Raw genomic sequence first — 27,098 nt, 5'->3', positions numbered from 1 at the left:
GAGGGCCTCCTTCTACCCTTTCACATCTCCTGTCCCCATAGACATCACTCTAGAACACCTCACACATGATTCTGCTTGGCATATTTCCTCCATGCTGTAAGTAATATAGTGAACCGTGCCATTGAACTCTGTTATATCACACTTTTCTTTAAGTGATCTAAACATTGCTCTGCGGCAAACAGGACGCCAAATCATTAATCTGCAACTTCAGTGTAACTATCTCCAGCGACTCATCCTGGCATTGGGTCACAATATTCATAACAAACTTTGGGTTTAGAATGCCAAGACAGAGGATCCGTATTGTACAGCTCCTCCACAACAGGCTGCACTCCTGCTTTGGCTGAATTTTTGTCTTTTGAAAAATATTTTTATTTTTAGAACATCGTCCTAATATCTGAAGAGAAATTTCGTTCTGTGTTTCCTCTTTTTGTTGCAGTATTGGCTGTAATTAAACATTAAATTACAGAGACATCATTATCTGACATTTTTCTCTCTTTTCCAAACAATTCCTGGGGCTGAAAATTAACAAAAGAAGATACACCTTTTTGGTTCTTTGTTTAGCTCCTCTGGCATATTTTCAGCTTTGACAGTGCTTTTTACTGCTTCCTCCCTATTTTCTGGTTCCATGAGCTTGTGCGAAGCCTTTGATACTGTTACAGAGCAAGGTAAAGCACTGAAAAATATAGTAAAGTACTGTGACAAAAAGACAGGCATTGCCCCAGGGATTCATGTACTGAAACATCTTTAAAATTCTTCTGAAAAACCAACTAGTTGGGAGTTGACAGTATCCTTTTAAGAACAGCTTATGTTAAGAAATCCTGGTTAGTCTTACCGAGCAAGTTTTGGCTGAGCACAAGTGCTAATGACTTTTGAAATGAAAAACATTTCTGAAGACAAAAATAGCTAGTACTGAAATCTCTCACAGTCATTATTTACAATTTCTGTGTGATCCCTTGTCCAGATTTATGATTGCATGCTATGCCAGTAGAACTTATAACTTTGTGGGTTTGTCTTTAATGCTGTAATTAAAACCAGAATGATTTTCATGGGCCCAGAATAATTTGTAATTCTTGTGAGAGCTCTGTCTTTTAAGTGGCCTTACATAGGATGTAATATTCACCGACCTAAGCATGCAGACACATTTTTTAATACTCACTGATGTTTTCATCAAGGAATCGTATACATTTGGGTTTATTTCAACCTGATATGTTTAGGTAAAAATACAGTTTTCCCAGCCTCTCTCAAGATTTTCTAATGTCTTTAAATTATCTTTCAGTAAAACACTCCTCCCTTTTCTTCTTCCAGCATGCCTCCAAATAGCATGTCTCTTTTAGTTCTTCTGTAAAAGTTAAAGACATGCCCTTTAGCAGCCCTTTCATAATGTCTTTCCTCCAGCACAACATCTTCCATTTTACTGTACACCCAGTGATGCCACAGGCTGGGGACCCAGCAGTGACTCCCCAGCATTCCCAGAACTAAGCAGGCTAAAGACCAAAACCTTCTTGTTCTTAAATGAGAGAATTATGTAGTGTAACCGCCAAAATCTCATCTCTTACTAGTTCTCCATATATGTTGGAGAAGTGAATGTTCCTTATCATACAACAAAAGGACCAGACTGGCATCACTCACACACTCAACAGGGCAGACAATATATTATAGCAGTAGTCAGTGGGAGGCAGTTCTACAGGGATAGGTGGAGAGTTAGGTCCTCAAATGCAAATTATTGAAACATGTAGCTATTTTTGAAGCCTGAAGTTTCCTTAACATGATTCCTCTATGGACAACTTGTCCTTTTAGCTTGTCCTTAGAGTTTGTTTTTTTCTGGGAGTATTTCATGTAAAGTGTTTGAGTCTTGAACCTGCTTGTGACTGGTAGTATTAGTAACCCTGGGGCAGAGAATGTTTATATAGTACTAAGCACCATGACAGCACTTAGTAAATAATGAAATAAATCACAGGCTTTGTTTCTGTTTAAATACTGTGTTTGCTCTGTGTGGATACAGATCTGGATCCTGCTCAACAACCTCATTTGGGTGCAGCTGGATATTGCACCAGTTTTATTCCAGCGCCTTTAATGTGTGGCACCAGTACAAACAACACACTGGCTAACAAAGAACCTGGATTCCCGCATCTAAACCCTTAAGAAAAAGCCACAGTCACTGGAACCTACATTAAAAATATCTGCCAGGATTCTTGATTTTTATACAAACACACGGTTAAGGCAGAAATGGAAAGAAGTTAATATGTCCCAAGCAAAATTACAGCGTGATGAACCATTAGGCTCCAAATTCACTGCCCCATTCCAGCCTTCTAGAGGTGCACTGAAAATACCAGGCCTGGGAAGTTACTCTGGCTGGTACAGAGGGGATGCCCAAGCATATAAGAGCCAACAGAGAATTAGCAATGTGAAGAAAACCCAGAGCAGTTACCTGTTTTAAAGCCCTGAGCAGAAAGCAATTGAGAGGACAAGAGTTATTGCATTCTATGAATTTGGCCTTCCAGACCTGCACACAGGTCCAGAAGCTAGAGGGATATGTGCTGTAGAGAGGAGCTGTGTGTTTCCCTTCAGAACAGCCTGAACGCTTCTCAGGAATCTCAGCTTGTGTATGTTTTCAACAGAAATGTTGAAAATCATTTCAAGATTGAGGCTATACATGTTAAGCTTCAAGTATAAGATGAAGAACAAATAGAGCTATGCTAAATTGATTTCTGGTACAGCCTGACAAAATATTCAAGATACCACATAATTCCAAGTGATCCCACAAAAACTACCAGTATCTATGTAATCTCCTACCACCAAATCAGTCTTAAGTTTGTAGGTGAGGTTACTACATTCTCAGTCTGATTTAGTCTCAAATACATTATGGCTAAATTCAGCACATTTTATGTGTTTGTGATATTTGTACTTTCCTATTTTGAAGATAAAATATAAGTAAAGGTGAGCTCTATAAATGTGTAAGGTCATCCTGCATTTATTATGAAATAATAATCTTTAATTAATAAAAATATTTGTAACATTTGTCCAGAGTGAGCTGCACTAGGAGGCCTTGAGCTGGTCCAGAAGACAAGAAAGGACAAAATTCAACTCCATCCACCAGCAAATGAGGAGTTAAGGTTTTTCAAACTGAAACCTCTTCAAAACCAGACTAAAATGCGGAGTTAGAAGTCTCTGCCAATTCTGGATCAGAAACTGAAGTCTGCTTCTACCACTGGGAAGCAATAGCAGCCAGGAGAAAATGTAAAGGGATCAAGAAATAGTAGGCTGAGGGACAAAAGCTGAAAGAGTATCAGGATGCAAGGTGAATTTGCCATCATAGGCATCATCAAATGAAGGCTGCATGCCCTGTGAGTCTTGATAGTCCTTCCTAAGGTATCAGATCCAGCAGAGACTTTCTTGGTTGGAATTATGCAGGAGCCCAAGCTAGACAATCTGGATGGCTTAGGATGTGCAAATGGAGTTTCAGCTCGGTTTGCTGCTTGCTTTATTACAGTAGTTGTAGCAGTATTGAATGGTAAATGGGTGAGCGAGTTTCAGCATGCTGGGAGCACTCTGGTTGCAGTACAAAGAGAGGTACACGTGTATCTTGAGGGTTCAAACATGTCAGCAGTGAATTCTGCAGTTTGTGTTAATCATAGCAGCAACACAAGTGTGCCTGCTTCCCATTGGGGTGGCCAGCGGTCAGGTAGTCTATGTGAATGATTGTTGTGGGGCACAGAAGTGAGGAGCTGGTGGTAACTGCTTGAAAAGAAAGCAATGTGGAAAGGAAAAAATCAGATACCATTCTGCATGTCCGGACTAGCATGAATTCATCAGGCTCTGCATTTGAATGGGAGCCAGGTACAAGTAACTCGTGTTTGCTGTGACTGACCCAAATCCAAGTGTTGCTTTGTCAGGTTTTGTCTAACACGTGTTCTGTTTCCCTACTGTGTAGTAACAATGCTGGAGACAGGGCGTTTGTTGGCGTTAGAAACCTGATGATTCAAACACAGAAGTATGAAGGCTGTATTGCGGCAACAAGGAGGAAGCAAGAAAATGTAACCTTACCATGTACTTGATGGTGGTCAGAGCTTTCAGTTCATGTTAAAAGAATTCTTTCTTGGGAAGTTTAAAAGGATTATATAGAGACTGTCTTCACATGCTAGATGGCAGTGAGGCTCTGCAAGCAACCCACTTCTCTGCTAACAGTGCTTGTGGGGATATAATGTCTTGTTTGTTTATTTGTTAAATAGTCATTTTTCAGGATGAACATCTATCAGAGCCGAGCCATGCACCTCTACTGCCTCCCATTTGTTGGCAATGGTCCTTGTGGTGAGAATGCACAGCCAGCACAGGTCCTTGAGCTGCCCCTGAATTCTTTCTCATCTTCAGTCTCACTGGTTTTGGGGAAGACAGGAGTAATACACAAGGGATCTTAGCGTGGTAAGATAAGAATCTGCTATGAGCTCCTGCCTTAAACTGCCGCATGTCATGAATGAATAAGTTTCCAGTAGCAAGGAGCCAGGAACTGCACTCAATAGGAAGACTTCCAGTTCTTCTGTGATACCTGCCTCTGGCTGGGGCATGAGAGAAGTCCCCTGCTAGGATATCTATGTGAACACCGAATCACACTCCCCCCTAATGCTGATGATGAAGTTGAACAGAGAGAATGGACTCTGTCCACAGATGATGCCGAGGTCCTTTTCTCAGTAGAACAGCAGGTGAGCTTGGTGTTGAAGGCGGAGAGGCTGATGGTGTTAGGATTGATGGTTTGATGGATATTAGGTTCAGATTGGATATTAGGAAAAATTTCTTCACAGAAAGGGTTGCAAAGCACTGGAACAGGCTGCCCAGGGAAGTGGTGGAGTCACCATCCCTGGAGGTGTTTAAAAGACATATAGATGAGGCTCTTAGGGCGATGATTTAGTGGTAGATTTAGGTTATGGTTGGACTTGATGATCTTAAGGGTCTCTTCCAACCAAAATGATTCTATGATTCTATGATCAGTGAGAGATGAGTAGACAAGAGGCAACTGAGATTGCTGCAGTGTAAGTTCACCAGGGCCCCAAGCCTGGGATGTGAGATTTTTCCAGGCAGTGAAGGCATTAGATGTCTTTACTGTTTCTAAGATCCATGTGTAAAGCCTAAACAAACAAATAAAAAATAAGCAGTAATTAAAAGGAAAAGAAGATCCACAAGCCAAAAAAGGGTGCCAACAGATAGCAGGGAAGGCAGAAAAACAACTTTTTGTCTAATTAGATGACAAATGCATAAAGTTGCTATGAAGCAGTGGTTTTGCTGCAGCAAGAAGCTGCCATCTCAAGAAGTAGTAGAGGTGAACTGCAGAGAACTTGGTGCTCTTAGCACTAAGTGTGGTATACCATGTACATACAGTTATCCAAGCTCACACACCTAGAGTGCACATGTCACCATTGTGCAATGGTTACAAATGTTGTCACTCAAAGAAGCACAAAGAAATATGCATAAAATGACCTATTTGGAAGGAGGAGAGGAGAAGGAGGAGGTTCCTCGAATGACATGTCAACATTATTCCCTCACTTAGAAGAGATCTCAAGACAACATCACAGATGTGAATTTTAGAGAACACAGTACAGTTTAAACCAAGAAGCAGCCTTCAGCTTTAACTGGGACAGTACTGGTGTCCTGCTGTGGGATCAGTGGGGCCCTGAGTGCAATAACAGCCCTGAGCTGCCCCGAGGAGCCTGACCTTGGACCCCCACACACTGGCCCAGGAGCACCATGCCTGGGTCTGGATCATGGTGGTGAGGGCACTACCTGCCCCGGCGCTACCCAGGGCTCCTGGCTTGTCCCAATGCATGGAGCATCCCCACTCCTGCTACTCCTTGACATTTTTCTAAGAGTAAAACCAAACCATCTCAAGAAGCAGAGGCTCTATTTATGAATGCTGTCATCCTTGCAAAGCATAATTAAAATTAGTGCTATTGCAGGATGACAGATGTGGAATTATAAGCCAAAACCAAATCTTGAAATAAGGAAAATATATGCCTACAGTACCTGAAACAAAATCTCTGTGTACAATGCTACAGGCAGAGAGGCTGTGCACAGTCTTTAGATATTTAACCACTTGTGTGTGTTCCTGTGAGGAGGGAAATGACAGATTAGTTTTCCTGTGGAGGAGTATTCAGTCATTGGCAAGTTCGTATTTTTAGCTTAGGGAGCTCAAGATAAGTTGTGGTTTAGGCCTCAGAAGTTAGCAACTCTGGATAATAAAAGGAAAAAATGGAGTGTGTTAGGAACTACAGAGTAATTTTCCGAGATCTTTTATGCACCATCCTCCTCACTTGCTGGTTAGCATTAAGCACCTATTAACTCTGTTTCAGGAAGGTGGTGATTAAACTGGGTCAAATGGAAGTGATTAGGCTGGATTATCCCTGTCATGGAAAAATTCACTGGAAGATCTAAGAGGGAGGAAACTGCCACACAGAGCCCAGCAACTTCTGCTGAAAGGTGTATGAACTTGCTTTTCTCCCTGGAAAACAGCTTTCACCCACCCAGAATCCCTTTAGGTGGCCTCAGACTCACTTTGAATTGGATTTTTTTCATCCTGGAAGTTCCTCAGGACTGGTAAGGAAAACAGCTGCCCCAGCATTGCTCCCACTTGTGTGGCCCCCTCCATGTGTACATGTGCTGGATTTTGGAAGTGTCCCTGAAGACACTGAAGTCAGCTACCTTGCCTCAGGAGTCTTTAATGGAAAAAGTTCTCTACTCATTTCTTGTGCTAAAAATAACTAAGAAACTGTTCAATGGACAAGGAAGAATAATAACATGTTTGTTTGGAGGGCAAACTCTGGAAGGCCAGCGAGGGCACCTAAAATGGAGAAAACAAATGATAAAATAGAATCATAGAATCATTTTGGTTGAAAGAGACCCTTAACCATTAACCTAACTCTGGCACTAAAGCATGTCCCTAAGAACCTCATGTACACATCTTTTAAACACTTCCAGGGATGCTGACTTGATCATATCCATGGGCAGCCTGTTCCAGGGCTTCACAACCCTTTCTGAGAAGAAATTTTTCCTAATAACCAATCTAAACCTCCCCTGGCGCAACCTGAGGCCATTTTGTCTCATCCTATCACTTGCTCCTTGGGAGAAGAGATGGACACCCCTCATACTACAACCTCCTTTCAGGTAGTTGTAGAGAGTGATTAAGGTCTCCCCTCAGCCTCCTTTTCTCCAGGCTAAACAGCCCCAGTTCCCCCAGCTGCTCAGAAAACTTGTTCTCCATTACCTTGTGCTTCAGACTGGGCTGAGCATTGGGAGGGCACAGGGATCCTGTGGATGTGCACAAGCACATCTGCAGCACCTGCAGTGCTTTGGATTTGCCCAGCCCAGAGAGCAACCTCTCTCCTGTAGGCCATGAGCTAGTTTTGTGCATAGGCCCTGCATCCAGTCCACTGTCAGCAGCATGAGGCTTACATTTGCTGTGTGCTAGCAACAGGCTCCTGAGAGTCCAGGCCGGGTGGAAGTCTCTGGAGCCTCAGACAGTGTGCTTTAAATCAGCCCTATATAAGCATCTAACCTGTGCATGGTTTGTGCAGCGGTCCTGAGCACTGGAGTAGCTTGGAGTAGACACGTCCCCTGGTAAGCCTCTCTCCCAGCACAGCCCCAGTTTAAAGCCATCCTCCACTGTGTGATCCTACCACAGAGAAGCAAATGATTTTGGACTGTCACTATTACCTAGAAATAAGCAGTATTTCATTACAGGGACTGGTACATGGAGTTTCCTGCTGGCTGCCAGCCAAAGGATTGCTTCCTCCTGGTGGCACCTCTAAGCGCTCTCTGAGAGCTTGTCTCCACTACTTGAGATTTTCAGCAAACACCATGTCAGCGACCCCTCTATCATAACCCTTCACCTCTCGTGTTGTCAGAGAACTGCCCTGGGGAAATGGGGCCGAGGCGTGTGTACATATATGAACATGTTTATGTGCGTGTGCCTGTGCACACAGCTGTGTTTATGTTGCATATAGAAGAAAATAGGATTATTTATGTTCTAATCATGATGTATTCCCCAAGCAAAATATTTTCTGCACTGATTTATTGCTCTCTTTAGGCCTGCCCTTAAGCATTGTTCTTATATTTGGAGCCAGTCACATTTTTTCCATTTGGAAATGGAAATCTTAAATGCATATTTAATGAAAAGAAACCCAACATTACTTAGAGGGAGGAGGAGTTTCACTTCTCTGTTTTCCCATTTTATGTTTGTTTTCTTTCTCCCTTCTTTCCTTTTTCACCTATTTTATCTCTAAAAAAGGAAGGAAAACCAGTATCTGGAGAAAAGGCAAAGCAATATTTTTCTCTCATTTTTCATTAAGAAATCAGAAAAATTCAAAAGGTTTTACCCAGGAGAAGTAACTGTCATTTTCTGATTAGCACTGTTGTACTATTGATCTAAAGAACCCAGACAACAAGCCTATGTAAATTAAAAATGCTTGTGCACTATAGAGAGACAGCATTTCTTGGTAACTACAAAAGAAATGCCTTTTTGTTTTGTTTTGTTTTTACTTCATGGTGCTTTACAAAGCTTATGCAAGTGGCCTTAGAGCTTCATTTTCTTTTATCTCACAAATATAAAAAAGAGAGGTTCCCCCCACCCCCAGCCTTCTCTTGCTAGAGGACTTCTCAAAGGACTGACAAAATCAAATCAGTTTTGTAGATTGCACTTAGAAGATACAGCAGAATAAAGATCTTTAACAAATTGAGCTTTTCTCCCATGTGTTGCTCAGGAGTTTTGATTCAAAAAAAATCTCAGAAGAGTTTTTATACAGTCTGAATAAAAATTATTTTACAATCCTTTTTTTAAATCTTTGCCCCTTACTCCATTTTTAATTCCCCTCAGTAGTTCATGGTTCCTTTCTGTTTCAAGGCGCGAAATCCCTTCAGCTCTACTGCCTACATGACAAAAAGAGCAAGAACAAAGTGAGAGATTATTAAAAAAATCGCACAAGAAAATAATTAAAATTTCTTTTTTAAAAAAAGTCATCCATCATTATACCATAAGAAAACAAAAAAACCCCAAAACATACACTTTTTTCCCCTTCTTATGGGTCACATCTATCAAGCAAGAAAAAAAATCCTGTGCTATTCTATTTGTTTTCTAAGCTGGATGCACAAACTACCCTGAGCTGGAGCCTCCAGAGATGTCGTCACCATACAAATGCTGCCATTGAAGTGTAGGAGCCCCATTAGGAAATGCCAAGGCAAAAACAATTGGGGGGTGGGGGGGAGTGGGTAGGAAAAGCAACTAATAGCTAAATCTGGAAGTACAGCCGGGTGCTCTTAAATTAGAAACCTTTAGGTCTCCCACACAACCCTGTAAAATTGCAAGTTTGCTAAAGAGTTTTTTGAGCTGTGCATAGCTGCAGATATGCTTCTGCTCCTCCTCCAGCTTTGCTATCTGTTTCTTGCTAAGATTCTCTACGGCTCTAAGTGTCTCTTAACTCCCTAATGTCTCTCTGGGCAGTGTCTCAATCCTCCTGTGTCTCTCCTTCCAATTCTTAGTTCCTCGGTACAGTTTCAATCCCGTATGTCGGCTGCTCAAGAGGAAAGAAAATTAGCTTAGTGGATTTCACCAATTCTCCATCAGCTGCCTCTATTATTTATCTCATTAAGAAAAAAAGCTTATCCATATGCATAATTAAAACACTGCATTTTTTTCTTAGACACTTTCTTGCATAATTTTCCCTGCAGATTATTTTATTTTTGCTTTACAATACAGATAGAAGGTAATTTTCCCACATACAGTGTTGCTTGGCCCTGAATCTGGTGAGCTGTCAATTTTTCCCTGTTCCCAGCTGAAAATAATTGTTCAGAAAAGATGGTCAAACTCCAGTCTGAGAGAACTAGCACAGTATTTGAACACACCCTTGGCAAGGACTAGTCCACAAAGGCTGTGTTCTGCAAAAACATGTATCTTAAATGCATGTATAACGCCTGTATCTTAAACACACATAATTTAGATGCATGTAAGGAAACAGATTACCTCATCAGATAGGTGGGTAGTTTTTCCCAGGATCGGTGATTTGTTGAATGTATCATTAGAGATAATGAAGGGAGAGAAGTGTCTGCTCTCTTACTGGACAGTGCACAAAGCAAATTTCTTGCAAAATGGGAATCTCCAGAATGCCTACAACAGTCACTGTGCAGACTTTGAGGTTGCTGCATACAGGGAATTCCTATTACCATGTTTAGTGGGAGGAAAAGAATAACCATCAGTTACTGTTTTCCAATTCTTTTCCCGTTAAGACTAAAATGAATCTTGTTTTGAAACTAAAATGGAGCACAACTGTTGTTGTGCCTATTGTTTCATAACGGGAAAGATCATGAGAAATCAGGTGCTTTGGGGTAAAAGCCTCTAGAGGTCACCAGAACCTAATTAATAAGGCATTGCTGAACCCATCTGTGAAGTGTAAATTGCTTTGTTTTGATTGGGACTCTCCACCTCTGCAGCTCTGGGTCTCTCTTCTCACAAGGAATCCAGGCTGTCCTTAAAAATGTTTGCAAACCCACACCCTCCAGCAGAGGCTTGGCCATACAGACGTCAACTCCTCTTTTGGGTGAGAAAGCCGAGTCACCTGCTTGGCATCTTCTCCTCTGCACGTGGTTCCAATCTCACCTGAGTGCTTCTGTGATAAAACCTGCCCTGACAGCTGTAAGTCTCTTGTGCCCCATGGGTGACGTCTTTGCCACACCTTTGTAAGCCCAGGGAATGCCATGAGTATTACCAAAGCGAGAGGGATGCCAGTTTTTTCCTCTTGTGCTGATGCATGAAAGCAGTAACTCCAAAGGGAGTTATATCTGCAGGCTGAGCGTGCTGATGAGGTAATTGGCAAGGATTTTTCTACGTACATTTTTGCTTTGCAAATTATGATCTGCAAACATGCGGAACCCTGTAAAGAGTAAGGTTTCCTTCCAGGTCTCCCAGTGATATATCTACAGGGAAGGTTTCGAGAAGAGCTACAATTTAATTATAATTAAGTGGTTGTCAAGAGGCCAGAGACCTCATCTGCTTCATGCAAGAGCAGAAGGGAAAGCTCATGAAATTTTCCTGGCTCTCTTTCCAGGGTTTAGGAATGAGCCATGCTGGGGAGAAGGGAGCTGGGTACAGCTGAGGGAGAATATTTATTTCAAGACAGCAAACAGAAGCCGGTCCTTTCAGGAGAAATTCCTCTGAAGAGAGTAAAGGTATTTATTTTGGGAGCAATCACTGGAATAGAGGCCTGTGGTGTCTCAGCAGATGGATTTTTGTCTCCTCTGAAAAGCCAGAAGAGTTGAATACAGATGAGCAGCCTGTGCAGGAATGCTGAGGATAGCATAAGGGAGATGCTGTGAGTGGATTCTAAAAAAGATACAGGATACTGTAGGCCCAGGGTGTTTCTTTAGAGACCCAATGGAGTTTTTCTGCATGAACATCAGGAGGTGAGGCTTTGCCCTGTCAGGAGCCTCTGTGGTAGCTCTTTTCTGTGGCCCTTCCTTTGCCTCAGTGGAAGCAGGTGGTTTGCACCCCTGCTGTCCTGCTCTGGGAGCAGCACTCCACAGTAATAGGATCGCCCTGAGTCTGTTTGCTGTGGATTAGCAGGTGTGTTATTTTTGCCAACTGGAACTGTGACACTGCAGGCTGGCTGGAGAACGAATGTTGGTTCCTAATCCCATGCAAAGCCCCAGAGAGGTCAGCAAGACTGTAAATAGAGGTATGTGCCCACCTGAAGGAGATCAGGATTATTTTCATTGTAGCATATCACTCCTCAAGAGGAAATGCTCAGATGAATCCTATGACCATACTTTATTTTCTTTCCCTTTGAAAGATGCATAGATAGAGGTAGGGGCTTCCATTCTTTATCTGTTCCCTTCTCAAGGTGGGGTCCTAGGGAAACCCTGCTGCTTCTTCCCTTTCTGCTAACAGCAATCTCATCAAAATTTCACCCTGGCTACCATCTGTAGCAAGCAGAACACCACCTATTTTGCTGTTTACAGTGCAATTAACCTTTAGCAAATTAGCCTGTGATTGTCATGAAAGGATTAATTAAGGCAACACACCCTTGACTTATTCCCTCCTTGCAAGTGGTGTGCTGCATTTACAGCAGTGTACCCATGACTCTGCTAAAACCCTTCCAGAATCAGGGGGGCATAGTTTTTAACCTTTCTGCATTATCCTAGCAAATTTGCCAGCCATAGGGAAATGTGCGAGGAGGGGCTTCGACAGACACAGCCCTGTGGAAGCAATTACAGTGATATAAGACCTGGCCTTCCCCAGCAGTGTGGGTGCTTCCCTATTGCTGGATGTCACTGCCCTGGTAGCAAGGCTGTGGGGCTATGCCTCAGCCATCTCAGCTGCCTGCTGTGATTTAAGCAGCCAAAGAAGGAAGTTGCTGTCAAAATATCAGGCTGGGATGTGCAGCAGCTGTGGTTTGGAAACTTCCCCTATTTTCCCTAGCACTGTCAGGCTTCCATCCAGATTTCTGTGCACATGGCCAGGAGGCATAATGCATGTACCCTGAGGCTTCCTGAGAGCCTTAGACACCGGCCCATGTACAGCAGAGTTGATCCGTGCAGATGTGCAGGACGTGCCGGGGTTATCCAGACATCCTTGCGCTTGCTGCCCAGCCTTGGAGAACCCTCAAGGTAGATGAGCCAGTTCCCCCAGGTCTAGCACAGCCTGAGTTCTGGTGGGAAAAGAAGCCTTGGCTGGGAAAATCCAGCACGCTGGCCCTGCCTCCATGTGGCTGTAAGTCCTGCCAGAGAGGCAAGGCAGCCAGTAAAGGGAGTAATGTCTGAAGCCAAAGCAGCTGCGGTCACCACAGATGATGTACTGAAGGCCAAAATCTCAGGACTCGAGGCTGCACCAGAGAACAGCTGCTGCACAGCAGCGCTGTTGGAGGCAGTGCTGGGCAATTCCTATACTGGTGGTGGTAGAAAACAGTCTGCCTTAGCTGATTGAATTATGTGGTATACTGCTTTTTGTAGAACTTGTTTAGAAACTGCTAATATAGAAATTGCTTAGCATAACTTCTGCAAACTGTGAATCTTTGAAAGTTTCTGCTTCATAAAGTTAAAAAAAAAAAGGGCTGAGAGACTTCAAGATAGAAGATAAAGGGAGCTGTGTCCCTGGAGATGAGTAAAGGAACAGCACTGCACCTAACAGAAGACTAAACAGAAGAATGTGTTGGCTGTTGTCAGGAACTGATTTTTCCAGCTGCAGGTGGAAAATAGCAGCTGAAGGTCAGAGCTTTAACTGACAGTCTGCCTGAAGAGATCCAATGAAGAGCAGGGAGACCCCAGGCTCTGAGTTTGCAGTTGGCTCAGAGTTATGCACAGGGCAGTGGGGGGCTTGGACTGTCAGGGTGTAAAGGTCTATGTTTTTTTCCTGCTGAGAGTCCCTCTTCAGGAGGCACCCAGCTCAGCTGCTCTATGCTGAACCTTGCAAATAAAGTATTTATTTTAGAATAATTTCTGGAATGCACGCCTGAGTCTCTGCTATGGGAAAGCTGGGGAAAAGGAATTTCTCTAACAGTAGGCAATGCTTTTGTCATGCTGTTGGCAGCCCCATGTCTCACACTGTGTCATCCAGCGTGGGCTTGTCCTGCTGCACCTCTGCCATGGCCACCTCCTCCTCATGCAACAAAATCCCCTACGGATGGGTTCTGGGGAGACAGTGTCGGCCTGGGGAATGGGGGTTAGTGAGGAGGGGAACAGCCTCATTTCAAACTATGGCACTGCCTCTACCTCCTAGAAGTTTAACAGAATAGTGACTGCTGGTAGTGCCCAACAATCGTATTTCTCCAGCACCAATATGCAAAAGGAATCACACATAGCAACATTGTTCTGATGAACCCTGGACAGTATGTTTTAATTGCAATCAGGTGTGAACCACTTCCTTACATTTCTTTAGATCCCTGAAATTTTGAAGGCACAGCTAGACAAAATATTTAACCTTACTGTGAGTTGAGTGCGTGCTTGGCTGGGTCAAGTAATACAGTGCTGTTATTCCTTAATGATTAAAGTTGTCTCTTATAGCAGGAGAAATCAGTTATAAAGTTACATCATCATTGATGCAGCTCTGTCATCTATTGGCATGTCTTCTCTGGGATTCCTGAACTCCATCAGGGCTAGAAAACATGGAAGGCTTTTACAACTGGGAGCGTACCCTAAGGAAATAAAAAGCACATACAGAGATGAGACCTAGACATGTACTATTCCCAACCTTCTCCTGTTGTTCTCTGATGAAAAAAACACATTAGAACCAGCTTGGATGGTATCATCCAAGTGGAACCCTGGGCAGGCAGCGTGCTGTGATCCTGAGGTGCGCATAAACACAGCCTGAGGTGATACAAACAGGTAATAACCGTTCAGCGTCACTGGAAAGGCTGAAACAGCATCTTTTGGGATGACAAACTCAGAACTCTTCAACCTGTATGGATGTTTCTAACAATATTCAGAAATCTAAAAAGCTGGTAGGGAGGAGCAAAGGATTATTTTGGTTTCAGCCTGACCCTCTGTGTTGCAGCAACACCTCTGCAGCAGGGCAGCTGAGCAAGCCCACAAGGCGACTGAGGGGCTGCAGGTTCACGGACGGTGACAGCAGCACACAAGGCTGCACCATGGATTAAAAACAAAATGAATACAAAGTACAGTTGATACAGGATAATAAAATGAATGAGTGCACATTACACAACTGCTTATCTTCTTATGTAATTGGTTACTAAGTCCTTTATTTGATTTGCTACAAAGAACATAAAAGAGAAGTGACCAAGGTAATTTGGTGGATATCTGGGCATTATTTGGAAATTCAGGTAGTTCCTTAAGGCTTTGGTTCTTGTCAGAGCAAAATCTAACAACACTCCAGCCCCCACAACCAAAGCCAGCAGGAAGCATAAATCAAAGTCTCTAGTTATTCACTCAGTGTATCAATGTAAACCAAAATAAGTGGCAGTTTGTTGTAATCCATCAAGGTGCAATAGGTCAAATGGGACTGAGGTTGAGAAGGTGGCGTGTCAGCTGTTTGTTGGGAGGGATAGTCACCTCCAGCAGATGGGGAGGGTGGACAACTGGCTGTGCTCATCTCTTTACCTGCGGTGGCTGAATCTGACAAGGATCGTGACTCAGAGCCCTTAGTTTTAGGATTTTTTTGCCTATAATGAGTGGTATGACTTCCATTTGTCCTGGGAAGCCTCATGTGGGAAAGCTCATCTATCTGTCAAGGAAAAACAGAATGCTTTGCTGCTTCTCAGTTCAAGGCAAGGAGAACATTGTGTATATGAGCCTACACTGATGAGCTTTTCTTCATTTCCAGTGAGTCAATCTGAAGTCAAATAAGTCCATCTCTAGCGAATTGGGTCATCGGCACTGACCTCTTTGGGGAAAAGGGCCTCTGATGCTGAAACCTAACCAACTGTTAAAGCAGTTAAGGCACTTTTCATTTCCCCTTCCAGGGCGTAGCACAAGTTGATTAGGAGCACTAAGACGATTACCGCTGCTTTGCATTCTCTCTCAAATTACGCCCTAATTAATATAAAAATCCGGCAAAGGCAGCTTAGGGTGGCTGCAGGGTCTTCCTTTTCAGTCACTTCCTAACATGAAATCTGTAGCTGTTAAACTGCACAACACAGAAATCTTAAAAAAATTCATAATCAGCCAACGAGCCTCTTTTCTGCAAACAGCATCTTCAGCTGGGCTCATTAAGGAAGGTTTTGGCATGATGGCTTATTTTAGGAATGGCTCTCGGCCCGAGGAATTGGTTGTTTACGCAAGGTCTCCCAGGAAACAGGCTATCAGCCCTCCGAATTTTTAAACGGTAATTGCCTCAAAAAAACAAAACCAAACAACCAAAAAACTCCACCACAGAACAAAACAAAAACAACGGAGCAATGACCTGTGAGACACTCGGCGGCAGCGCGGGGGCGGTTCGCCCCGAGCCCCTCAGAGCCGCGTCAAAAGCCGTCGGGCATCTGCCTCAGGTTCCCGCCAGGGCTGGCGCCTCCGCCCGACACGACGCTCCCCGGGCGGGCGTGTCGGGTGAACCCGCCCGGCTCCCCGTTGCCGCCGCCGGGCCGGGCCGCCTCAGCCCGGCACCGCCAGGTCAGCCCGGGCCGGCCCCAGGGGGACCCGAGGACGCGGCGGCTCCGGGCGGGCGGAACCGTCCGGCCCATGACGTCACTAGCGGGGCCGAGCGCAGGAGCAACCCCACCCCCTCGGAGAGGGCCATTACCTGCCAGCGGCGTGACGTCACGGCTGCGCGACTGCCGCCCGCCCGCCCTCCCGGCGCCGGAAGAGCCTTGGCGCCGCGGTGACGTCGGCGCTTCCTTCTTTCCCAGGCAGGCCGCGGAGGAGGTAAGAGCGCGGCCGCCGCGTCCCTCATCCGCCGCCATCCGCCCCGAGCCCGCGGCGCAGTCGCCGCCGCCGCCTGCCCTGGCACTGCCCCGGCGTTGCTCCGCGCCTCCCTCCCGCGCGGGGGCGGCCGGGCCGCTGCGATGCGGGGTGGGCTGTGAGCTGCGGCCCGGTGCGGCCAGGCTGGGCGTTACCGGCGGCGGCGGGGGCTGTGGAGTGGGGAGGGGCGGGTGCCGGGGCTCGGCGGCGCTGACGGGCGCCCGCCGCCCTCTGCCCACAGGGCGCCATGGGCCGCGTGATCCGGGGCCAGCGGAAGGGAGCGGGGTCCGTGTTCCGCGCACACGTGAAGCACCGCAAGGGCCCGGCCAAGCTCCGCGCCGTGGACTTCGCCGAGAGGCACGGGTACATCAAGGGCATCGTCAAGGTACGGCACGGGTCCCCGGCCTCGGGTGCTGGGAGGGGGGCTCAGCGGCCTCGTCATGGAGCAGCCCGGGCACCCGTCCCTCTGCCCCTCGCTTGGGTGCGCGATGTGAAGTCCTGTCACCCGTGCTGAAAACCGTTCTGGTTGTTGCTTGTTCAGGTTTCTCATGTTTTGCTAAAGCCGGGTTCCTTGAATCGCCGAACCGCTTTGGGTTTATAACGGCATGTTAGTAAAGAAAGTGGCAGCACATAGGCGTCAGTACGATTTTCTGTGAGAGCTTTGCTAATGTAGCAATACCAGCGTGCTTTTATATCACCTGAGATCTCCCAGTACCTCATGAAACATGGGTGGGGAGAGTTGTGCCCATAGTTCATTGCATCTTTAAGAAAAAACAAAATTCCAACAGTGTTCATAAACACTGATTAGAATCCATTGTCATAACTCTGAGCAGTGGGGGCAAGGCAATACCTTTATTTGGGGTATGATAGAGTGTTTCAGGTATGCTGTAGGGTTTTTTTGGGTGTCAGCAACTTAGACTGCAAACAGGACCAGTCGGTATGTGGCTGGGTGCTCTGAGCCTTTAAGAGCAAGGTCATCTTCAGGCTGGAGAAAGAACTCTCTTCCCACTTACTATAGGTGAGTTTGGTGATAAAAGGTAGGCAGGCAGTTACTTAGTACATGGGGATTTTTGCCTGATAGGGTTGAAAACAGCAGAAAAAACATTAATGCTGGACAACATGTGAGCTTTCCTAGAGAACAGACATATCTTAAAGAGCTTTAATCACTTAGCTGTAATCTAAATGCGTGGTTGTGTATTGGAATCTTAATGTACTATAGGAACAGAATTGACATTTTTCCAGGAGAAAAAGAAACGGTAACTCTGTGCTTCCATAGAGACTTATATAACATTGGTGTACTTAATATCAGAAAGTTAGAAATGCTTCAATTTGAAGAAGACACTTGGAGAAGCTGCTGTTTGTGTTCAACTTTGTCTCCACTCAAGGGTGATCAGGCAACTAGTGAAAGTGAATTGCTTAGTACGGAGAGATCTGATATCTGCAGAATGTCAGGAATAAAACAGTTCAGACACCATTAGTTTCAAGCAGCACACTTAACTAGAGTCATTGATTTGTGATACAGATATTTGAGGTTGTATTCTTACAAATGTGAATCTTCAGCTCATTCATGTCAGGAGAAATTAAGATCTCTCTGAGAAAAGGGGACCCTAGTGAGAATTATCTCAGCAGTAGTCATCTCTAGTTTTTCTAGTTCTTCCATTTCTGCAGAACCCGCAACAAATGCGGTATCCTTTTCTAAAGCCCATCTGCGTTCCAACAGGACATCATTCATGATCCCGGCCGTGGCGCTCCACTTGCCAAGATTGCCTTCCGTGACCCATACCGGTTTAAGAAAAGAACCGAGCTTTTCATCGCTGCTGAGGGTATCCATACTGGTCAGTTTGTTTACTGCGGCAAGAAAGGTGAGTTAGGATGAGAAGCGTGTTGCATGGGCAGGTTCAGAAGGCTAAGGCGGGTGTCATTTGCATACACAGAATCACAGACTGTTAGGGATTGGAAGGGACCTCAAAAGATCATCTAGTCCAATCCCCCTGCCGGAGCAGGAACACCTAGATGAGGTTACACAGGAATGTGTCCATGTGAAGTTCAGGATGGTTAAGGGCAGTGGTGAGCTGTCACAGCTTCCACTGGTTTCAGGCAAACCTAGATTTTTTTTCCTGGAGATGACTATCTCCTCAAGCAGCCTGTTTTGATTAACAAGCCTAATTGCAGTTCTTGTCTTTGGATTGTCCTATCTAGAATCCTGTTTTGGCTGCCTTTCTGTTAAGCAGAATGTTTCAAGTCAAAAAGTGCCCGCCTGTTGCTGCTTAAGTGTTTATGTGGTGCCCCCCTTTCTATGCACAGAGACACATGTTTTATAGAATTGCAATATAAGTACAGGAGCCTGAATGAAGCTGTAGATGATGTGATTGCTGTTTGCAGCTCAGCTGAACATTGGCAATGTCCTGCCTGTGGGCACCATGCCAGAAGGCACCATTGTGTGCTGCCTCGAGGAGAAACCTGGTGACCGTGGAAAGCTGGCCCGTGCTTCTGGAAACTACGCCACTGTTATCTCTCATAACCCGGAAACAAAGAAGACCAGAGTGAAGCTGCCTTCTGGCTCCAAGAAAGTGATTTCTTCTGCAAACAGAGCTGTTGTTGGTAAGAAGTGACACCTGTGAACTTGCCACTGAGTTTATATACTGCTAAGCAAGCTTTCAAATGGGGCCCCAGTTCCCAATGCTGCCTAGAAAATAGTGTAATGTACAGGTTGGAGTTAGGGTTATGCACAGGTACAGTCTGTGTACAGGTGCCTAGCATGGATATATTATACTTTACTTTTGTTAATGGGAACTTAAACTTGGAGATAGTTTGACCTAGTGAGAGGACAGAAAAGGAGATGCTGATTGTCCTCAGGTTGTGATGGAATCACTCAGCCTGCAAAATCTGCAGTCCTCTGGGAGGAACATCTGCAGAAAATGGCATTGATGGCTGCCTGCCTTTGATACAGTGACTAAGCCTACAGGAGTAGTACTTCAGGCTCCTATAGGTGTTGTCATTTATGTGATGTATTCTGGAAGGTCTGACAATGTATAAAAATACCATTGTTAAGAAGGAAACTTCTTACCAGGTTTGTTACACACCTAACTGACAGCTGTACTTATTTTTTGACATTTGATGTAGTCCTGGGAAAGCATTAAAGGTGCAAGCAGAGAGCGAGCAACATTAGACTCAAACAGTTTTATTTGTCTCTGTGAGACAGAAGTTACCAAGTGTCCTTACATCCAAATACAAGACATCAAAATTAATAGTCTGTGGTCTGTTACTGTAGTAGAATTGAATAAATACAGAGATAACGAGCTATTAAACCTCGAAAGGCTCTAAAGGCCACTGAGCTCTTCACATTCACACTTTCTTTAGTGGTAACACTAACAAAACTTTTTTTCCTGAAGACATTATAGCAAAAAATGGGTAATGCTTTAGAAAAAGCACTAAATCCTATATGCATGGATTGAAAAATTGTAATTAAAGTGTGTGCCTCCTTGCGGATCACTTGATGTGTGGCAGGTAGCGTGAGCTTCATCTTCTGTTTGTTGGCTGGAAAACACTGGATGAACATACAGTTGGGTTACTTTGCAGTTAGTCTTCAGAAGCCTGTTCCTAGACCTTGAATATTATTAGGAATTAGCCTTGTTCTTAATCTCTTCCTTTCACACTTGTGTCTGTTACATTTGCGTGTGATCATTCCTGTAATTTTTTTTCAGGAATTGTTGCTGGCGGAGGTCGTATTGACAAGCCCATCCTGAAGGCCGGCCGTGCCTATCACAAATACAAGGCAAAGAGAAACTGCTGGCCGCGTGTCCGTGGTGTGGCCATGAATGTGAGTCTCCTTGCACTTACGAGTTTTCACTTCAATTTTTTACAGTTTAGAAAGGATTTGTTTGATATGGGGAGGAGTCTGGCATGTGTCTGGAAAGAAAGCTCCACAGACTACTACTGTGATTGCACAGTTAATTAGGGTAGTTAGCAGCACTCCATGGTTGCTGCACTGTATGAAAAATGAAGCAGTTAAATTTTTTTGTTCCCTTGCATCAGTTTACTGCTGTTTAACGTCATTACTCATTTTTGTTGTTTAATTACACTGATGACTTGATTTCCTTTTCCGCAGCCTGTAGAACATCCCTTTGGCGGTGGTAACCATCAGCACATTGGCAAGCCTTCAACCATCAGGAGGGACGCTCCTGCTGGGCGCAAAGTTGGTCTCATCGCTGCCCGTCGTACAGGCAGACTGCGTGGAACAAAGACTGTGCAGGAGAAGGAGAACTGAAGACCCCGTGTGGAGTTTACAGAATAAATTTTTCAAACATAACTCTTGTGTGAAGCTTAACTTAAGCTGTTGTTGAAGTGTGGCTAAAACAGGGATAATATTCAACAGGGGAAGTTGTGAGTGGAGATGAAGTTTTTTTTCCCCTACCTTCAAGAGCAGGAGTTCTTTCAGCCAGCGCTTTCAGTCTATAAGCTGGTCTTACAGGCTGGAATAGCAGTTTATGTAGAAGCTCTTGTCCCCAGGTGAGATGTTAACACCAGCCTAGTTCTGTAGTTCCTTAGGCTGAAGTAATCCCTTAGTTACCTGGTTTAATTTAGGAAACAAGCTGAAATGGTTAAAGGGTGCTCAGTTTTTGAAGTTTATAGATCCTAGCACTTGTTTTTCATTTTTTACCTGTGATGTTTCTTTGGAGGAAAAGCTTGTGAGAGTTTTAGAGCTCTACAGAAGTGTTTCAGCTACTATTACTGTCAAGTTGGGGTCTCCTTTTTGAACTCTCAAACTTCAACTGAAGATCCTTCCCTCTGAGCAAAACTCCTCAAAAATTTGAAGTATTACGCAACCTGCCACCTTTCCTCATCAGTGTTCAGAAAGGGCAAACGGCTTTAAAAATCTCTCCTGTGTAGGTGGTTCAGCAAAGGGGGGTCCAGCTTTTCATGGCAGGACAGCATGAGGTGCTGCACTAACACAGGTGATGGCACTGATGCTTCCTGTGAGGAAGCTGTGTTCTCCTACAAGTGATTGTCCTGTGAAAAGCTGGCATTTTGGAGGGGTGGGGAATTAGATAAAAGGTGTGGGGAGCTTATTACAAAATAGCTTAATTCACAGCCTTCCTGAACTGGCCTTTGGAGGTAAAAAGAAAAAATCAATCTACCAAGGAGCTGGAGCTCAAGTTCACTTCTGAGCAGACTCAAGCCAGGACTCCTGTTCATGTTCTGCAGCACCTCTGGCTTTGCTGGAGACTGCAGTGCTGAGGGCACCACTGCAGCTCTGCCGCTCTTGCCAGTGGTAGAGGGAAGGGGTCAGATCCCAGGTGGCCTTTGCTCATCTCATTCAGCCTGTTGTGATAACTCCTACACAGCTCAAAGTGCTACCAGAAGAGGTGGGTGAGATGGTCCCAAACATGGCAAAGCAAGGATCCTTTGGAAGACATGACAAGGTGGAGGGAATGCAAAAGCAAATTTGCTCCTCTGAGCAAAAGATTCTTTTCCCTAAGGGTTTGGGGTAGCTCACGCAGCAACCAAAATGCCCGTGACACACCTGCATGTACGAGTATGACCTTATATTGAAAAGAATCCCATTGAATGTGAAGCAAGAAGTTATTTTCCATATCCACTCACAAAAATAATACTGTAGCTGGCCACATGTCTAGGGAGGAAAACATAGTTAGAAAAACCAACCACACTCCTTGAAGAAACACAATATCACATTTGGGGGAAAAAAAAATCTAAAAAGCAATACCTGCCATACCATCAGAGGTTGTGAAAGTTCATGTCTCATGTTTTTGCCATGAGGTCAGGAGCTCTTGCTTATGTGCCTGTATGCTGCTGCCATGGATTTCAATTTTACCCACTCTCAAACAAGATGAGAAGAAAAACAGTTAAGTATTCAATCTTCAGATGACCACCTTGACAAGAACCAAGTTAAGAAAGATTTCACAATATGTTCAATACAGAAGTTTTTTTGCATGAAACCTGTTCTTTCAGACCATCGGTACAAAGAACTTTCAGAGCAATTTGCATTAAATGCATCTAAAGGACTTGCAGAAGCCGTGGGTTCCATCCACACTTGGGTTTGTTGGCTCCACATATTTTTCTAGGGAAGGGGTAGACTCTTACTGACACCACTTGCTGCCTTGGTCCCAGGCTCCAGCAGTAGCCACAGACTGTCCCACATTCACAGCCAACAGCTGGAGTATCGGTGCGCTAAATCTACAGGTATGGAATAATTGCATAAATAAGTACCATATTGTAGTGCTGAAGGCAGCTACAAATGCATTTAATATAAATATATAGGATGCACTTTAAATTCACACAGCAGTATGAAGATTTTGAAGATGTGAGTCCATTCACCAAATTAAGAAATAACTGCTGATGGCAACTAACTGTTATTAAAGCGTAGGCTCTTGTAAAGTTTGCTATGAAGTGGAGGCTTACCTTTCATGTTTGCATCCTATAGGTCTGAACGCTCACAACGCATTCTAACTGCTCCTTTGGAAAGACTACCTGGAGATGAAAGACTGGGTTGTGAAACATCGTGTTTTCCAAACATCACCCCCCAGCTGTGCTGAACAGGGTGTTTATGCCAGTCAACTAAGGATGTCCGTCTGTCCACACATAAATGCTTTATGCATGTGAATAGGTAATAAATTGGTCCCTGGGGCAACACACGTTTCAGAGCAGTAGGACAGGACTAAGTCGGACAAAATGAACTGGAGGAGGAGGAGAAGTCAGAGGTGGAATGTTACACAAGATGATGCTTGAAAAAATTGTGGGGAGCCTCTGTCCATGTACACATAGAGCACAATTCATGAGTGTGCTGAAGGTGGTACAAAGGCCAGCAACACCAAGCCAAGCCCCTTGGTGCACAATGGAGAGGTCTGAGAGCAGCGGCTGCTTAGTGAAACAGTGGGTACCTACAGCCAGGCAGCCAAATGATCTGACAGGACAAAATATAGAAGAGCAACAGCAGAAACTAATTTCTTTGAAGGAGAAACTACTTTAAGCCTAGTAACATATAACTTTTAAAATTAAAAAGCCACAGTGATATTAGCAAGCGACCACAGCACAAGACAAACATTTTCCAGGGGCAAAATGCTCCCTCTCAGGCATTAGCACCACAGGTGCTAGAAATTTCTGAAAAGAAGTGGGAGGGAAGGGGGAATTAAATAAAGTGAATGGCTAAAACAAAGTAGGCTCTAAAGAGACCAACTTAAAATTAAAAACATCAGTACACTGAAATGTTTTCCAAACTGAAGGTCTAACTTGACAAGCTGTAGAATACACGGTGAACTCCAGCAGGTTACACGATTGGGTGAATTAAGAGAACTAACAATGTGGCAAGGAAGGAATTAAAAAAAAATACTCATCGAAATACACTGTTGACTTACTAATAAGTTACTTCAGCCTGGGAGGACCTGTGCATACACTGAATGGAAAATGAAAATGGGACTGAAGTTAATGTCAATGCGGCCTCTGCGTGGGTGGAATGGAGTGTCAGCCACCTGTGGCAGGCAGGAGGTTCAGCTGAACAGGGTGGCAGATCCTTCTGAATTTAACACTGTAGAAATCAGAAATTAAACACGACAGGGACCCTGTGAAGAAGGAAGGCACCTTCCTTTACCACCTTGTCTGGGAGGATCCTTGGTGTAGGCTTACTCCTTTCAAACAAGAAAAACGTGGTGCAAACACGGCAATATGAACAATCCATAAAGCGAGCATTTTTGACACCAGGATTTGGTGTATTTAACCATGATCTAGGGGTGGTCTTGGGCCTCAAGGGGGAGAGCTTAACTGTACAGTGAAGTAAACTGATTGAAATTATCCTTCCTTCTTTCCCACCTTGGCTGGTATCGCCTCCATTGTGCAGTGCGCCGATACCTGCTGCGCTCCGGGGTCAACTCAAGTACCACTAAAGCCATCAAGTGCCAACAGAAGAAACCAAAGCTCAAGCATCTCCCCCGCTGCCCCTTTCCCCTGTGTCTGCATCAGGCACCAGTTCCCCCCACCCCCAGCAGCCAGCAGGGTGGTCCCTCCAGCTCTAAACCCCCCTTTCTGTGGAGAGGTGAAGAACCTGGTGGTGAAGTGGATGGATTTATGAGCTCCTGGCTTTACTGAAGAGGCTTTAATACAAAAACACTTTCAAACCTAAGTTAGCAAAATAAACGCAAACCACATTCAATAGAAAACAATGGTGTCCTTGCATGGTCTTGTTCTTCTCCTACCCCCATATACTCCTTGTATGCTTTTATATTCACCCCTAGTAATTATATTTTAATGTACATCATATTCAGCAACCTCTTGCTCAAACCAGCTGTTTTTACCAACGTGATAGAATACACAGGTGATTTGCTTATATAGCCAGGTTCCTTACTTCATGGAGGAGTGTCTCAATTTCCAGCCCTAATGCTGCACAGAGGACATGAGCCACTATTCACACAGCCCAACTTCAAAAACTACAGCCATACTTATTATTAAAATAATAGTAATAGTAATAGTAATAGTAATACTAATAATAATCTCCCTTGAACATTATCATGGCTACAAGGATATCATAAATCTTGAAATGAAGCAAACTCTGATTTGAAGAAAGATGTTATGTGTTCATGCAGGAATTTCAGTGGTTATTTCCAGTTTAAGGCTTTACTTGCTAAAAAAGAAAAAAAAAAGATAAAGAAGATACATACCAGTGAAGCACTAAAAACTCTTCCTTTAGAAGGCCTTCAAATTTCCACCGACTGAAAAACCAAGCAGTATTTTCTTTATACTTTCTTAAGGGTGTATTGTGCAACATCAAGTTCTATCTAACCGTCAACACATATTGCAAATTCTCCCATTATAACATGTTAATTAACATTATTATTCCTTTCTGATCTACTGCTCCGCTGACCCCTCAGCAGCCCAATGGCTGTTTCACAGCCTCTAACTTGCCCCGAGATGCACAGCAATAGCCACATTTCATCCAGAGACTGGCAAGACTCATCTCCCCAGTGCTCCCACACCACAGCCTCCCAGCTCTACTATGACACCCCCAAAGTAACTGCCCGCCCTTGGTCAATCAGAAGGGGAATGTGTTTCTGGAGGATCCACAGCCGGCTACGCACCAGTGCAGGGAGGGAGGAAATACAAAGGGAGGTGCAATGAAACCGTGTATGGTAGAAAAAGGTCAGAGCAAATCCATCCAGAGAGTTTTTGAAAAAAGAAGAGGGAAATGAACGTCAGCAACAAAACGATGATGCTGACTTTGTGTGTTAGAAGTTACCAGGTGAGTATCAAAGCCAAGAGAAATGCTTTGGGCCATATTTTCAGCTAGTGCAAAAACCACAGAAGGTCAAATCGTACAAGTTTTCAGGGAACTGGGTGATCAATAAGTCATTACATATTTCACAGTCTCCATAGAAGTTAAATTGGCTTTTTTTTGTCCTGTGGCATTAACAAATTCTCAGAGAAATGTGAGAACAGAGCACATTCACAGGAGTTGCTTTACATTCATGCTGTCTTAATCAAAAGTTTTCTTCTCCCAGTTTACAGCAACCCCCAACCGGTAATGATCTATCGGGATATATCCCGAATTTATCTTGAATTCTTATTTGTGCTAACGTGTCAATGTCCAGAAAATTCACACACATGTCCACTCAGATGAGTTACATCAACTGAGTAGAGCTATCATAAACCTCGGTGTTACCTGCTCCCAGAGATGGCTTGTTTAAACTGTTTTTTACTTAATGTTAGTACTACAAATTCCCAGTAATTTGTCATTGATTTGTATTTTCATTCACACACCTCCAAAGCTAGTGCCAAGAGCAAACATCAGAAACCGAAGGTTTCCAGTCACTCTGCATTACACCCACTTCAAATTCATTTTAGGTGCTGGCCCTTGCTCTGGTAGAGCAGAGTAACCAGGTAACTGGCATGTTAGGAATACACGGGTAGGAGCAGCTCTCCAGGAGCCTGTACTGGCTTTTGACCATCAGGAATGCGAAAGGGCACTTGTCCCTGGAGCTGCCACTGGGTCCCAAGGAGAGGCAAGTGTAGTTACAGGTAGGCAGGAGGATGGAGTGACCCGAGAAATGTTCCCATGCAGCCAACTCTCCTCCAGTGACTACAGCGCAATTGAGTCGATCCTCATGTGCTGTAATTGACTCAAAGGCAACAGCGAACCTGGCTGCCTTCCCGAGGGGAGGACACCCCAGCTTTATTTCTGTCTTCATCGCAGCACGTCTCTTCTATCAACGACTTCATTACCTCATATTTTAATAAATTCAACACAAGAGTCCTCCACTAGCCCATTCTTCAGTTAAGTCCACATTTTATTCATGGTTTGCTGTTGGTACTTCAATCAGATTTATATATACACATAATCTAAAACCTACATCAAAATCATGTTGACTGCTCTGAAGAGCGAGAGAAGTGACACGATTGAAGTTTTTTGCCACAGCTATATGGTAAGTCTACATTCCCACAGCAGTTTTTTGGTTCAGGTTGCAGAAGTGCTCAGAAAGCCAATGCCAGGTCTCTCTCAGACCCAAGAGTGGGAGGGTTACACAGTTCTGTTTCAGCATTTCAGTCTTACACACAACCACGGTCGCAAGCAGTAACATTTCTTTCTAGACAAACACCTGGGCTGATCTGCAGAATGCTGGCTTTTCACATTCTGACACCCCTCCCTTTCTAACCACATCAACATCGCTAGGAAAACATACACCTCCCTGCAGCTGCATTATTTGAGCAATATT

At 44.3% G+C, this 27,098-nt stretch overlaps 1 protein-coding gene across 1 annotated transcript; it reads left to right on the top strand.

Moving 5' to 3' along the window:
• Nucleotides 1–16,220: 16,220 nt before the first annotated feature.
• On the top strand, nucleotides 16,221–20,689 carry RPL8 (ribosomal protein L8). Its single transcript, XM_082058271.1, has 6 exons — nucleotides 16,221–16,344; nucleotides 16,622–16,765; nucleotides 18,101–18,242; nucleotides 18,763–18,981; nucleotides 20,085–20,200; nucleotides 20,489–20,689. Exons 2-6 carry the CDS (start codon nucleotides 16,628–16,630, stop codon nucleotides 20,645–20,647), a joined length of 774 nt encoding a protein of 257 aa, XP_081914397.1. The 5' UTR covers nucleotides 16,221–16,344; nucleotides 16,622–16,627; the 3' UTR covers nucleotides 20,648–20,689.
• Nucleotides 20,690–27,098: the final 6,409 nt, after the last annotated feature.

The sequence above is a fragment of the Streptopelia decaocto genome (genome assembly GCF_964273445.1).
Source record: "Streptopelia decaocto genome assembly, chromosome: 1".
Lineage (NCBI taxonomy): Eukaryota > Metazoa > Chordata > Aves > Columbiformes > Columbidae > Streptopelia > Streptopelia decaocto.
Note: the sequence above shows the minus strand (reverse complement) of the source record. Positions and strands in the feature narration are given on the sequence as shown.